At 31.0% G+C, this 15,884-nt stretch overlaps 1 protein-coding gene across 2 annotated transcripts in view; it reads left to right on the top strand.

The window, feature by feature from the left end:
- Window positions 1-15,884, top strand: part of LOC127698720 (ubiquitin carboxyl-terminal hydrolase 34-like) — an 85,814-nt gene that overhangs the window by 52,686 nt on the left and 17,244 nt on the right. The window contains exons 48-65 of one of the 2 annotated variants that reach the window (XM_052202341.1): window positions 718-771; window positions 1,642-1,776; window positions 2,643-2,707; window positions 2,960-3,089; window positions 3,319-3,384; window positions 4,186-4,266; window positions 4,659-4,741; window positions 5,002-5,080; window positions 9,373-9,537; window positions 9,915-10,094; window positions 10,680-10,784; window positions 11,074-11,223; window positions 12,590-12,737; window positions 13,504-13,601; window positions 14,070-14,102; window positions 14,452-14,500; window positions 14,752-14,837; window positions 15,365-15,448. In XM_052202341.1, the coding sequence (XP_052058301.1) occupies window positions 718-771; window positions 1,642-1,776; window positions 2,643-2,707; window positions 2,960-3,089; window positions 3,319-3,384; window positions 4,186-4,266; window positions 4,659-4,741; window positions 5,002-5,080; window positions 9,373-9,537; window positions 9,915-10,094; window positions 10,680-10,784; window positions 11,074-11,223; window positions 12,590-12,737; window positions 13,504-13,601; window positions 14,070-14,102; window positions 14,452-14,500; window positions 14,752-14,837; window positions 15,365-15,448 (1,791 nt within the window). Of the gene's footprint in view, window positions 1-717; window positions 772-1,641; window positions 1,777-2,642; window positions 2,708-2,959; window positions 3,090-3,318; window positions 3,385-4,185; window positions 4,267-4,658; window positions 4,742-5,001; window positions 5,081-9,372; window positions 9,538-9,914; window positions 10,110-10,679; window positions 10,785-11,073; window positions 11,224-12,589; window positions 12,738-13,503; window positions 13,602-14,069; window positions 14,103-14,451; window positions 14,501-14,751; window positions 14,838-15,364; window positions 15,449-15,884 lie in introns of both variants that reach the window. The other variant, XM_052202340.1, reaches the window with a different exon arrangement.

The following is a 15,884-nucleotide window of genomic DNA, read 5'->3' as shown; positions in this document are numbered from 1 at the left end:
TTAAAAAAGGGGGAGGGGTTTTTCACATGTCGCGTCGTATCTCAAAAACAGTTTATGATTATTGCTTAAAACTTTACACACTTCTTAGTTATATTAACCTTAAGATCTGTATACTTTTTGGTGATGATTCAAAATTTTATTTATGAGTTATTGAGTATTTTGTAAAAAAAGGGGGAGGGGTTTTTCACATGTCGCGCCGTATCTCAAAAAAGATTTATGATTATTGCTTAAAATTTTACACACTTTTTAGTTATATTAATCTAAAGATCTGTATACTTTTTGGTTTTGATTCAAAATTTTATTTTTGAGATATTGATTTTTTTTTTTAAAAGGGGGGGGTTTTCACATGTCGCGCCGTATCTCAAAAACGATTTTTGATTATTGCATAAAATTTTACACACTTCTTAGTTATATTAATCTAAAGATCTGTATACTTTTTGGTTTTGATTCAAAATTTTATTTTAGAGATATTGAGTTTTTTGTAAAAAAAAAAAAGGGGGTTTTCGCATGTCACGCCGTATGTCAGAAACTATTTATGCTTATTGCATAAAAATTCACACACAAGATGACGGGCGTATCATGCGCTCATGGCGCAGCTGCTTATTAGAATTATGATAGCTTCAAAATTGAAAAATACTATAATATCATCTGTTCTAACAGACAGTCTCTATAAAGACCAGACATTTAGAATGTACAATAATGTTTTGTATTTTTCAGAGTAAAACCTATGACTCAGTGACGGATAAGTTTATGGATTTCTCCTTTGAAAAGGTAAGAAATGGTTTACTTGCTTAAGCAATTAAGTATACATTTTCTGTTAAGTATTCCTGAATTTAAGTTGTCCTACAGTATAGGACAACTTAAATTCAGGACCAGAAGTTCTAGTAACCTCTCGAGTCTGTCAGTCCGTCCATCGGAAAGAAAACTTTTGCTTCTATAAGAAGGAATGATTTAATATTTGGGTCTTCAGCTTGATAATGTTGAGTTGTAGCTACTAAGCAATTTTTTACATCTGCCGTGTAGCCACTTCCTGTTTGCCCATAGATTGAAGTTTAACAACACTCATTGTACAAGGAAGACTTTTGTCAAAGTTTTCTTGGCTTTTATGAAAGGAGAGGATTTAATATTTGGTCTGCAGCTTGATAATGTTGAGTTGTAGCGAGTAAACTAATTTTGCATCTGTCTTGTAGTCACTTCCTGTTTGCAGATAGTTTGAAATTTTACAACACTCATTGAACAAGGAAAATTTTTGCTCTGTTATACATAATACCGCAATCAATTGCATGCAGTGACGCAAGTCTAGACCTGGTATTGGTCTTGTTCACTATATGCTTCTATTTAAAAGATGCTGTTATCAAATTTTTAATATATTTTTCAATGTTAAGTTGGTGCTAGAAACAAGCTGATATTTCCACATGTTTCAAAATGAAGAAGATTGCTCTACAATGGGAAGGTTATTATTTAAGGGATTTGTTTTGAAAATAGTTGAATATGTCCATGCATCAATGCACATTCCAATGCTATTCTACACTAAACTTTTTTGGCTTTTGTGACACCACAAAACTGCACTTGTTTAAATTGAATATTTTTACTTGTGAAATTATTGACTTATGCCTATAATATATTCTTTTGCAATTGTAGACTAACAGTGCCTATATGTTGTTTTATGAGAGATGTTCACCCAGACCTGAGGATGGTGAGAAGAAATTAGATTTGGTAGACCAGACTGTAGATCAACCAAAGTTTAACTTTGAATTAACAAAGGAATTAGAAGAGGTAAGGTTATGTAACAAAGCATGCAAATGCATGGTGATTTTATCTGTTTAGGTATCAGCATAGTGATCAGGTGTTTCAACTCCCTTTTCTGTAAATTTTTTGCTCACCAGGTTCATTGGACTGTATGATCAATTGTCATCACTTGTCATTGGTTTTCTGCCCATCTATTGTCCATTGTTAGACAATCAACATTTTTATGATCATCTTTGAAAACAATTGTCCAATTTGAGCCAAGCTTAGCTGGAATAAAAATTGAATGTCCTGTATAATTATTCGACCTTTTACAATTATATGAAAAACATGACCAACAGAGACAATCTTTGATTTGATTTTCTAATGTTAAAAAATATTGTCCTCTGAAACTATTGTGAAATGTTTTAAAATTTTATGATTGGAAAACTCTCTACAAACAAATCTCAAGAGGTATTTATTTATAATCTGATTCGGCAAATTTTTCAGAAATCTCCTCTAATGAAAATGCAAGGGTGAAAATTAAGGGGATTGATTTAACAAAGTCACCCAAAGCTGAATTTGTCAGAAGTTTTCTTCTCATGAGAAATTAAGGGTTAAACTTGCCATGAAGGGTAAAAGGTTCCTAGTAGAATACAGTTTATTTTCAGTCCAAAAACATCAAGGGTTTATATACATGTACATCAGAAAAAATATCATTGCATCGTGTAAATTCAGAAATTTTTGTTGTTGAGAATCATGTGACAGGATAAGTTTTCACATTAATTAAATTGCATTCAGATAACATTATTTATATGTAGCATTTTCTTAAACCACATTGATGAATTCATGCAGTCATTTCTACATTAATAGTAATATAAAAAGATTTTCTCAATTTTTGTACATTTTTATTGTAGTGGATTTGGCAAGATAACACACAGTTTTTACAGGACAAAAATATTTTGGATCACACATATTTCGGGTGAGTTCATGATATGGTGTTATTTAAACATAAAAAAAACTTTGAAAGAGATCTTAATGGATCAAAGCAACATGACTACTGGAATTCATGAACATTTTGATTTCAATAGTTTTTTTTTTTTTTAGCCGTCTAACTTGAAGAAATTGTTAAACAGATAAATAGCTTTTGCAATTACATATCTTTAAGAATAACTATTAAACTCAACATGTTGTTTTGAAAAAAAAAATCATATATTTCATATGTATTTTTCAGGTTTATGTGGCAGATATGTGGCTACATACCTACTACTTTACCAAAAGATCCAGAAAATCTGGTTTCATTAAATGCTGCTCAACTTAGTACTTCATTTGTATTGGAAACACTAATACATGCAAAAGAAAAGGTATGTGTTTATTTTTTTTTTACACTAAATGTCACTATATGTGGAGTTTTCATGACATATATTTCTTTTTTGAAGTCATAAAATGAACAATAAAAAAAAAGTACTATGAAATAATGATACCTCAAAGAAAGTTTTAATAAACAATTAACAATACATTTACTACATCTCAATTGTTGTTAAGTATGCCTAGTAAAGTAACAGAAACATTTTTTTCTTTCTACTTTTTCAGCCAACAATGTTACAGTGGATTGAATTGTTGACAAAACAGTTTAACTCATGTCCTGGAGCTTGTGAGGTAAGTTTTTTTCAGAAATTTCTTTTGGCAATATCATTTTAAGCATCATTAAGGTGTTTTAGTATAATCTTAAAGGAGTAGGTCCGGTAAGGGCCGATTTTGGCCTCAAAATTCAAGTTCATCTGATGAAAGATTTTGGACACTTTTTAAACACTTAAGTGTCTACTTCAGTCGGTTCAATCAGTTTATGTGAAAGATTTGAACTGATTTAGTCATTAAAGATGCTCAAATTCAAGCTTAGATATGAAAAATCTATCAAATATGCCATAATATGTCACTTTTCAGATGGTTTTTGTCAAAAATGAAAGTGGCCGCATCCGTGTTCATTCTCAACCTTTATATATGTTATGTATTATCATCAAATACAACTTACATTTAAATATTAAGAATGAACACAAATGCGGCCACTTCCATTTCAGACGGAAACCGTCTAAAAATTAACCAAAATGCTAAAATTTCGACGATTTCAGTAATTTAGCATGACTTAATGATGCTAGTATTCGATACATGTGCATTGTATTGTCAAAAACAGCCCATATTTATGTAACAGAAGTATTCCTCTTTCCAATAGATAGCTAAAAATTTACATTTTAACAATTTTGTAAAACTGCTATATTTTGGGGCCAAAAAGGGGTCTTACTGGGCCTACTCCTTTATCCAAACGGGTAAAAAAAATTAAAAGTATTCAACTTAAATAATTTCTTGTATACAGTGCTATTTGATTGGTAATATGATTTCTAGTTTATTATTATGTTAATAAAAAGTTTGATTATATTAATATGTATCTCAAATGTATTTTAGTGGTTCCTGGATCACATGGCAGAAAGTGACTGGTGGCCACAACAGATTCTTATAAAATGTCCTAACCAGATGGTCAGACAGGTAGGTCAAACGAATAAATGCAAAGTCATCTTTATACTCTTATTTCCAACCACTATTATACATCAAATAGTGTTCAGGCCTATGGAGGGTATCTCTGTGTTTTTTTAAGTTTTTTTTTAAAGGTAAACTTGAAAGAAAAACCTCCATGATTGTTTACCACATATGGAGTAGATGCACTGCACCTTGCATATGATGTTTATTTTCAGAATCAGACAAATTCAAATCATAACTTTATTGATAATTTTCATCAGGTTATATTTTTGACCTGTCAAACTTTTGAGCATACTTTTCATTTATAAATTGTTCTTATTTTACATAAAGTTCTTTCACAAAGTCTTTGTAGTTATATATTTTTTCAAATTGGTTACTAGTTTGATGATGTATTATTATAGATGTTCCAGCGACTGCTTATTCATGTTATCACACAGCTTAGATCATCACATGAAGATCTCTACCTGGTTCCTCTCATTGAAGGGTTAGTATTTGTAAAATAAATGAATTGGTCTGATCTCTGCAGTAAAATACATTGTATGTATTAACGATAGTTATTACTATTGCTGAGGAAGCAAATCCCTTTTTCAGAACATAAACTTAAAATAAAGTATAATTATTTTGACATGTTAAAAATTATTTGTTTACTCTACTCTCTGTGTGTGATAGATGTTTTATTACTTTTTTTCCATGTTAATACATGTACATGCTAATATAAATATTGTGTCATAAATTATATTTCAGGGAAGATGGAGAAATTGATGTAGGAGAACTTGGAAGCAAGTCATGTGTTACAAGGTTCATCAAGAAAATGTTATCTATAGTAAGTAAAATGGATTTATATGAAAAATTTCCTTATTTTGAAAAGATGAAAAAAAATCATTTTCTAAAATACTTTTTTTCTCCATGGAAAAGCTAAAAATTTAAATGCAATTGTGTCGTTGTGACATTATTAACCAGTTATGAAGAATAGTCTAGCCTGTATCCACACACTACTTATTCCTCAGACAAATGATCAGTCAATTTTATTTAGTTTAATTTATTAACCTGATTAAAGTCCTTCATATGTTTGTTACCACAATTTTTATACGACCGCAAAAAAATTTTGTGGTCGTATATTGGTATGACGTTGGCGTCGTCGTCGTCGTCCGGCGTCATAGTCCGAAGACACATTGGTTTTCGCACTCTAACTTTAGTTTAAGTGAATGGATCTCTTTGAAATTTTACCATAAGGTTCAATACCACAAAAGGAAGGTGGGGATTGATTTTGGGGGTTATGGTACCAACAGTTAAGGAATTAGGGGCCAAAAAGGGGCCAAAAATAAGCATTTTCTAGTTTCCAGACAATAACTGTGGAACGGTGTATGGATCACTCTGAAATTATACTACAAGTTTCCATACCACAAAGGGGTTGTTAGGATTTCCTTTGGGGGGTTATGGCTCAAACCTTTTAGGAATTAGGGTCAAAAAAGGGGGGAAAACAAGGTTGTCCTGGTTAATGGACAACTACTTTAGTACAAAACATAATTTAAAGCAGTGTAAGGGAGATAAATCAAATACATCATTGAAATTATCTCCCTTACACTGCTTTTAAATTATGTATAAAGTAATGGTTAATGAACAATTAAGATAATTTAAAACAGTGTAAGGGAGGTAATCCAAATACAACGTTTTGGTTACTTCCCTTACACTGCTTTTAAATTATGTTTAAAGAAATGCATATTTATAAAGGAAGACCAGTAAAAATATCTGCAAATGTTGCATCTTTTTATACGACAGCAAAAATTAAAAATTTTTTGGTCATATATTGGTATGACGCTCTCGGCGTCGTCGTCGTCATCGTCGTCTGGCGTCGTCCGGCGTCGTCCGAAGACACATTGGTTTTCGCACTCTAAATTTAGTTTTAAGTGAATGGATCTACATGAAATTTTACCATAAGGTTCAATACCACGAAAGGAAGGTTGGGATTGATTTTGGGGGTTATGGTTCCAACAGTTAAGGAATTGGGGGCCAAAAAGGGGCCAAAAATAAGCATTTTTGTAACTTCCAGACAATAACTTGTGTGTAAGTGTATGGATCTCTCTGACATTGTACCACAAGGTTCCATATCACAAAGGGAAGGCTGTAATTGATTTTGGGGGTAATTGCCTCAAAATTTTAGGAATTAGGGGCCAAAAAAGGGGCAAAAAACAAGCATTTTTCTAGTTTCATGACAATAACTTGTGTGTAAGTGTTTGGATATTTCTGAAATTGTACTACAAGGTTCCATGTCACAAAGGGAAAGCTGGAATTGAGTTTGGGGGTAATTGCCCGAAACGTTTAGGAATTGGGGGCCAAAAAGGGGCCAAAAATAAGCATTTTTCTAGTTTCCAGACAATAACTTGTGTTCAAGTGTATGGATATCTCTGAAATTGTACTGCAAGGTACCATACCACAAAGGGAAGGCTGGGATTGAGTTTGGGGGTGATGAATCATAATGGGGTTCAAAATACTTTTAGGGGGGGGGGGGGGGATTTTTTTTTTTTCTTTTTTTTTTTCATTTTTTCCTTTTTTTTTTCTTTTAAAATTTTCCATTTTAAGTTGGTTATTTCTGATTTATATTTAAAAGCAAATAATAATGATATGGTAGGAGATACACACCAAACAGGATGTGTAAATTATTATATAATAAGTATTGTGCAATAGCAAGAAATTTTCAATTGCACAGTATTGCACAATAGCAAGAAATCTTCAATTGCACAGTATTGCGCAATAGCAAGAAATCTTCAATTGCACAGTATTGTGCAATAGCAAGAAATATCCAATAGCACAATATTGAGCAATAGCAAGAAATTGTCAATTGTACAGTATTGCGCAATAGCAAGAAATATTCAATTGCACAGTATTGTGCAAAAGAAGATACTTAGTATAAATTGCTTATTTCTTGATCAATTTAAATGGGGTTTTATTCTTGAATTCTTTGGGTTCTTTAATATGCTGAATCTAACCGTGTATTAAGTTTTTGGATTTTGGGCCCCGTTTTTAAATTGGTCCACATTGAGGTCCAAAGGGTCCAAAATTTAACTTTGTTTGATTTCATCAAAAATTGAATTATTGGGGTTCTTTGATATGCCGAATCTAACCGTGTATTTAGATTCTTAATTTTTTGTTCCGTTTTCAATTGGGTCTACATTAAGGTCCAAAGGGTCCAAAATTAAACTTAGTTAGATTTTAACAAAAATTGAATTCATAGGGTTCTTTGATATGCTGAATCTAAACATGTATTTAGATTTTTTATTATGGGCCCAGTTTTCAAGTTGGTCCAAATCGGGGTCCAAAATTAAACTTTTGTTTGATTTCAACAAAAATTGAATATATGGGGTTCTTTGATATGCTGAATCTAACCATGTATTTAGATTTTTGATTTTTGGGCCCCGTTATCAACTTTGTCCACATTGAGATCAAAAGGGTCCAAAATTAAACTTTGTTTGATTTCATCAAAAATTGAATTCTTGGGGTTCTTTGATATGCTGAATCTAACGATGTATTTAGATTTTGGATATTGGACCATAATAGGTGAATGTCCAATTTAAAATTTTTAAGTTCTTAGACCACATTCATTCTGTGTCAGAAACCTATGCTGTGTCAAATATTTAATCACAATCCAAATTCAGAGCTGTATCAAGCTTGAATGTTGTGTCCATACTTGCCCCAACTGTTCAGGGTTCGACCTCTGCTGTCGTATCAAGCTGCGCCCTGCGGAGCATTTTATTTTTTTTACAAAAAAATCCATATGAAAGATTTGACACTATATTTTAAATTCTATTATAAAATAGATTAAGTTAGCACTATGGTAAATTTAAATGGGTAATTATGGTTGCAAACTCCATTGGAAATTTGAATTGAGATTATGACCATATCTTGAGGGAAAGAATTTTTTTGGGGAAAAAAGGGGGTGGGGGGGGGGGTAAAAAGAAATTGTGGGGGTCAATTTTTTCTCATTTCAGATTTCAGAAATTAAAAAGAATTATTCTTCAAATATTATTTTTTTTTCAAATTTCAAATATTGAAAAATTTCAAGAAGTAATCTTTAATTGCACAGTATGGCGCATTAGATTTGTAAAATCTTTGACCACATTTGTTTATTTGTTATGCCGAATCTAACCGTGTATTTAGATTTTTAATTTTGGGTCCAGTTTTCAAATTGGTCTACATTAAGGTCCGAAGGGTCCAAAATTAAACTTTGTTTGATTTCATCAAAAATTGAATTATTGGGGTTCTTTGATATGCCAAATCTAACCGTGTATATAGATTTTTAATTTTGGGTCCAGTTTTTTAAATTGGTCTACATTAAGGTCCAAAGGGTCCAAAATTAAACTTAGTTTGATTTTAACAAAAATTGAATTTTTGGGGTTCTTTGATATGCTGAATCTAAACATGTGTTTAGATTTTTGATTATGGGACCAGTTTTCAAGTTGGTCCAAATTGGGGTCCAAAATTAAACTTTGTTTGATTTCAACAAAAATTGAATATATGGGGTTCTTTGATATGCTGAATCTAACCATGCATTTTGATTTTGGGCCCCGTTATCAAATTGGTCCACATTGAGGTCAAAAGGGTCCAAAATTAAACTTTGTTTGATTTCATCAAAAATTGAATTCTTTGGATTCTTTGATATGCTGAATCTTACCATGTATTTAGATTTTGGATATTGGACCATAATAGGTAAATTAAAAAAATTAAAGTTCTTAGACCACATTCATTCTGTGTCAGAAACCTATGCTGTGTCAAATATTTAATCACAATCCAAATTCAGAGCTGTATCAAGCTTGAATGTTGTGTCCATACTTGCCCCAACTGTTCAGGGTTCGACCTCTGCGGTCGTATCAAGCTGCGCCCAGCGGAGCATTTTATTACTAATATATATGCCCATAGTTCATATTTTATATACCAATTTTACTGCATAAGATGAGCATTTGGACAATTAATGTGTCTTCTGTGATGCCTGAGGCCAACATATTTGAAAATTCAAAAACCTTATATAAACTTTGAAGGGCTGATATAACCGAAATTGACCAAAAAGTATAGCTCAATACAGAATATAATCCTTTTAATGATTTTTGTGCTTGATTACAGATTGAACATGGAGTAAGACCACACAGTAAATATTTAACAGAGTACTTTGCATTCCTACTTGAGTTTGCTAAGATGGGAGACGAGGAGTGTATCTTTATGATTCACATCAATGCTATTTCAACAATGATTAACTTTTACCTTGGACAGAAAGCTCAAGAAAATTATGTAAGTTTTTGAAGTATAATTTTATCTTCACAAATATAAGAGCCAGGGTGAGAGGTTGTATTGTTAACATTAGAAAAATGTTTTCATATGTAACAAAATTTTAGAATTAAGATAACATTTTCGATAATTTTCATATGTGACAAATGTATTCCTATCAATTCTTCATAAAAGTTGTATTAGTTGTCCAAGAAAATTTGAATGGTGTCTAGTTCTGTAAAGAGAAGAGATGAAGGTTAGTTGCATCAGAACCTCCGACTGAGAAGACCAATAATAAATACACAGTCTAGGTGCTAAGTTCCTTCTTTCTTGAAATAATTAATTAGGCAAAAATAAAATTAGTTTTCCAGTATACATAAATGAGAGTTTGTTATCTACAGGTTGAAATTCCCTCTGATGATGAAGATGATGAGGTCATCACTATAACAGACGATGCCTATAAACCTCTGTCATTGGAGAAGATGATCACGCTCATTGCCGTACTGGTTGAGAAGTCCCGTGGAGAGGATAAACAATTACATATCAGTGATAAAGATTATAGCGCTATTATTGGGGGGAAGGTTAGTACTGTGAAGGTAATACTATTTATACATTATTGTTCATTTGTTTTTATTGTTGGTGGGTTTTATTCTGTTTTTATAGATTTTTTGCCCCCCTGTAAAAATCATGGAAAATTTAAACTCAAAGAAATAAGTCCTATTATCATACCACTGATAATATTGCCTTTTTCTTTGTAGCATACAACCCTAGTTACACATTTGATAAATGATATATTAAGCTTAGATGAGATTGATACTATACCAACAGCTGGTACAACTCAAATATGGCTGTTGGGTATGTTAATTGACATAAATATAGATATCTGGGGTTTAACATACATGTATACCCTACTAATTCTTTTATCTATATTATCTAACATTGTATTCATCTCATTTTAGGTCATTTATTAAAGATGTTGTATATTGGTTAGTTTTTATCCAATCATAAATACTTGGAATTTTTTCCAGAGATTTCTTAGTTAAGCATGTATATTAAAAAACATTATCCAATTGTTGACTTTCTTCACATTCAAATCCCTCATACCAATTTTCAATAGTATGGTTACTCACTCAATTCTACATATGCTTACTATTGTACATTTCTAGGGGTTCCCATTCTTATTTAACCAAATAAGAGATGCCATCAATTTGAGACAGACATGTAATTTGATATTTAGTCTGAGTCGATGGAATGAACAGTTAGCTGTTGCTGTAAGTAGAACCAGTTCAAGATGTCAAAATAAAGAATCTTGACAAAACACCATTTTGTTAGAGTTGAAATATTTTATTTTTGAATTATTAAAAAAAAAAAAGAAATAAAATAAATGTAAAGGAATACTTTACAAATTGTAGATACTGTAAATTCTTGAATAGAAAATTATTCAGTTATAAGAATGCATGATGAAAGTTAGGAAATTTTGAAAATAAATCACTGCAAAGTCGGAAATGACACAACAAAAATAGTTAAATATTAAATATAATGATATTTGGTGTATTTCAGATTGTAACAATGGTATTTAGTGCAATAAAGAAATTAAGTATAGAACATTCCCAGCCATTCTTCAAACTGTTGTCGATGTTAGTAGAATTTGGTGGAGGTCCTCCAGGATTACCTCCCTTTACACAATATTGTCTACAGCGTTTCTGGGATGTAAGTGTTGTATGTTACTATTTTTAAACGACAAGAAACAGTTACTTGTTGTGACAGACTATAATGCAATTACTTTCAAATTTCAGACCATCTGCTCTTTTGATAATTTGAATATGCTTATTAGTCTTTTTATCTTTCAGATCATCTAATCTTAGTGGCTCTCTAACTGAATGTCTGATAGCTGTCTGGAAATTTCCATATGGTTTTACTAGATATAATGAAACTTAAAAATCAATACCAATGATTGTAATAATATTAAACAAAACGTGAAAACGTGAAAATATGATGTTTTTCAAAAAGATCGTAGACTTATCTACTGTAATCCGCCTTGTAATGTCAATATTGGTACATTGTCCGTATCCTCCTTTTTGTCTTTTAATGTGTTTTTGAATTAAAATTTCATATTAACCCTTTCACTGATAGCTGCCCAGACAGAATCTACTCTGAGATGATGGCTTCCCTGGCTACTATGACTCAAGTGGGAGATCTTCATAATAAATGTCAATAAAAACTTGTCTGTAGTTATTTGTGTCTTTATTTCATTCACTAACACCATGTTCACAGTTTTGTTCATGTTTTGATAATTTTTCTTCATAAAATATTCAAATTTTCAAATTTTCGGCATTATCTAGGTGAAATTCTCAAAATTCTGCTCTTTGACCCAAAATCGTAATTTTTTAACCCAAAACGGCAAAATTTTGAAAAATTTAATGAGGCAGTACATATTCCTTACACTGAACAATGTCTATTCCATGTTTTGTACATAAAAGGACAATTTATGTAAAAAAAGTATACTAGTTTGGCTTCAATTCTTCCATATTCTTTCCAAAAAAATGTTCCCTCATTTCAAATTCTCGTAAATTCAATAAATTTCCTCTGATTTTAACACGGTTTTTAACTAACGGAAGCGCCATGTTTACACTTTCATCCGGGTATTCCACAAAGAAAGATAACTCGTGGTTGCACTGTTTTGAGCGGGAAATATAAAAGAGGTATTCCAATCCCGGTAAAACGGGACTCATCGTCAGCTGTCTGAAGCGTGAATCCCGGTAAACCGGGACTCATCGGCGAAAGGGTTAATATGGATAAGGTTAATATTAGTTTTGAAAATAATAAGGGCTAGGATTTCAATAACAAACATGGTGGAATGTAAACAAACCTTGCGAAATCAAGATTTTATCTTATTTCTTTCTTATGGTATTCTATAATCCACACCCTTGCCTAGCAATCTTAATTTTGGAGTTAAAAAACACAGAATATACAAGCCAGAATTCGGTACCTTATAGAATGATATACAGATCTGAAAAAAATTATATAATACTTAATGTATTTGCTGAATCATGAATTATTTTCAATATATTTACAGCTAACAAAGAGTTGTCCTCAGCCATGTTTAGAGTGGATGTCCTCTCAAGTCACAAGAAATAAATTAGCTAGTCATTGGATTCTGAATCAGAGAGAAAGCTGGGTGGAACCATATCTTATAGCAAATAATAACGCTAGAGTCAGAAATGGTAAATGGCTTGCTAAGTACAATAATTTGTAACAATTTAGTGGACTAAAAAGTACATTTTAAATTGACATCTACCTTGATCTACCTTGCAGATCCTTTCACTTTATTTCCACAATGGTATGGGTTTGACACTTACCAATAAATGACCGCTATTAAATTTAGGAAGATATAGAAAATGGCATTAAACACAAACAAACAAACAAACAAACAAACAAACAGAGTTATAGATGACCTAATGTGAGTTGTAAGAAGCTATTGAATTCATCTTCATCTAAAGTGAATTAATTATTCATAATTACTTTTAAAAGGTCATTATATACTTTAAATGTATTTGAAAAATTTCACAGAAAAAAGTGACTTGATAGATGACTAAATATTCTTGGAATTCAGTCTTGAGTTCAGATGCAAGGTAAATTTTCAAATTAACTTTTTAAGGGCAAATTTACTTTTACATTTGTATAACTGTATTCATGGATATTTGAGTTCGTGAATTTGCCAAATCCTGCATACAAGCCATTAGAAAATTGATACTTTTCATAATATTTGAATTTGTGTAATACCTTAACCCACGAAATTCATTAAAAATGGTAACCCGTGAATAATAATGAAACCACAGTAACTTCTTAACAGATAATTGTAAGTGTACAGTAATGCACATGTAAGTGTACAGTAATGCACATTTTGTCAATATGTTGGTAAACTGTTAAACACATCATTTCTTTAATATTCACAGAACAATGAAATATAAATTGTTAAATTATTTTCAGCTGCTGCCATGTTGTTGATCTCTCTGGTACCCAGTAATCACTTCAGACAGACCTTTAGAGCTACCAGGAGTATTGTTAGTCCTCATAAAGAGTCAGCTGTAAGTTCTATTCATAAGGTTTGCTTTATCTTATTTAGAAGAAATTTGTACATGTATTGACTTTTTGGTTTAGCAAAAGAGCAGCAGCATTCCTAGAAATGTCTGATCTAACAAGATAGCTTGACTATTGGAACTGAGATGCAATGATTTTTCTCTTGAAATACTATAATACTTGGCACTTTATTGTTAATAATTCATATATTCCATAATGCCCAAGAATCAGTGTAGAATCTTTTGCTCCGATTATTTTTTAAACAATGTGAAGACAAACTCTGGCATTCTTTTCTGATGATCTGGACTTTTTCTATGTTTTTTTTAATAGAAAAACCAGATATAACTACCAAAAATATGTCATAATTGAATTTATTCCTCTAAAGAACTGTGAACAAGTGAACTACATAAAACAAAAAATTAAATTAATGCTATTCTCAAAAATTGTACATAAAATGCTTTTTCTTTACATTTTAGATGTCATCAGAAGCTGTGATAGTTTTGCACCAGGTAAGAATTTAAAAGATTATTTTGTGTAAATTGGAGATTAAAGTTATTATAATTGGTACCTGTCACTGATATCATAGAAGGGAAAACCAGCTGATTTTAGATAACAGCAATGATTTTATAAGCACAAAGTTATATTTTAGTATCTGCTATTGGAGGAGAATAGCTCATTATGTAACAAAAGAAAATATGCTACTGCAGAGAGTTGGATAACATGGTATAATTCTCAATTTTATAACAATATCAGACTAGTTTTATTACATGCTTAGAGTGAGAAATTTAAATGGGTTGAATTTCATAAATATATAATAATTGAAGCAAGAATATTAAAATTTGTCTTTTCTTTTTATAGATTTATGAACACTTGTTAAGTTTGTTATCCAGAGCCAAACTGTATGTTGGTAAGTAAACTTTGTGTATTGTCAGTGTTTGCTTGATGTGGAAAATTTTAGAGTGACAGATTACAAAATTTAAAACATATATGAAGCAAGAAAAAAAATTGAAATTAAAATTACTTTATTGGTATTGGTAAAATTAATGGTTTAGTTCATATACTCAAATTATTCTACCAGATAAAAGGATATCATTTAATGTCTAGAAATATTTTTGCTCTCCTGCCTGATATAAATATAGGTATTAATTTGTATTACAGATCCACAGGCTCATGGAACTTCCAAACTGACCAGTTATTTTGCTGTGATGTCTTACTGTTTGATTTCAAGAACAGAAAAGTTAATGGTAATATTTAAAAATATACAATTATATACTTCCACTATTGTATGTGCTTAGAATCAGTACTGAAAAATGTGGTCATTGCCTTTCAATGTATTCAGTATTACCTTGAAAAACACTCAATTTCAAAATAAGAAGGATTTATACAGAAGATATTGTTTCAGATCTTTAACGTCACAGCTATTTGAATTTCTAAGGTAGTAGGATAATTTCTGTAATAATTTTTCCAATGGCATAAAATGATGGTGGTGATCAGAAAGAATGAATGTGTCTTCAAAGACTCATAGAAATTTTTCTGGAATATCTCGAGGTTAAAACAGTGTAATAAGTGTAAAGTAATGCATCTATAAATACCAACCAACACTTTTGATAAATTCCTCAAAAGGACATACCTTGATACAGAAAGCAACTGTAATGATATTTTTAGTCAACTGTGTGTAAATTTGTCTGTAACAATTTAAAAACTTAAACCTTATCTTAAAATATTAAAGTCAACTGTGCATAAAACTTAACAAACTTTTGTTTTATTTCAGTTTGGTAGATTGTTCCAGGATTTATGGAACCTTTTTCAGCCTAAATTGTGTGAACCCCAGATCTCAATGCATCATAATAAGCAGGTACTTTGTGCATATTACATGTATTTAGTTACTGTATCCTGTAACAATGTTAGCAAGTGGTTTAACAGTTTTGCACTGTTGAGAGGAGTTAGTTGACAGGTTTTGAAAGTTGACTATATTGTTTTTATGCAGCATACTTGTAAGATTGGCATGTAAATAGAACTGTTGAAATTATTTATTACTTTTTTATTAAATGCCTTTTAACATTTCATTTACATACATTCAAGTAGACAAAACAGTGGAGAAAAATACTTAAGCTAAAAAGTTGTAGTATTGAATTTGAATAGTCAAGACAATTACAGCAGAGTTTGAAGAAATTGTCAAGTCAAGCTTTTGATAAAATACTTTATATGCAAAAAATCATTAAGGGTCCATTTGGAGTAAAATATCCTGTAAAGTTGCCATCGTATTACATATAAAAAAAAAAATATTTTGA

Source organism: Mytilus californianus, unplaced genomic scaffold (assembly GCF_021869535.1).
Source record: "Mytilus californianus isolate M0D057914Y unplaced genomic scaffold, xbMytCali1.0.p SCAF_4, whole genome shotgun sequence".
Taxonomy (NCBI): domain Eukaryota; kingdom Metazoa; phylum Mollusca; class Bivalvia; order Mytilida; family Mytilidae; genus Mytilus; species Mytilus californianus.
This window is presented reverse-complemented; position numbering and strand designations above follow the sequence as displayed.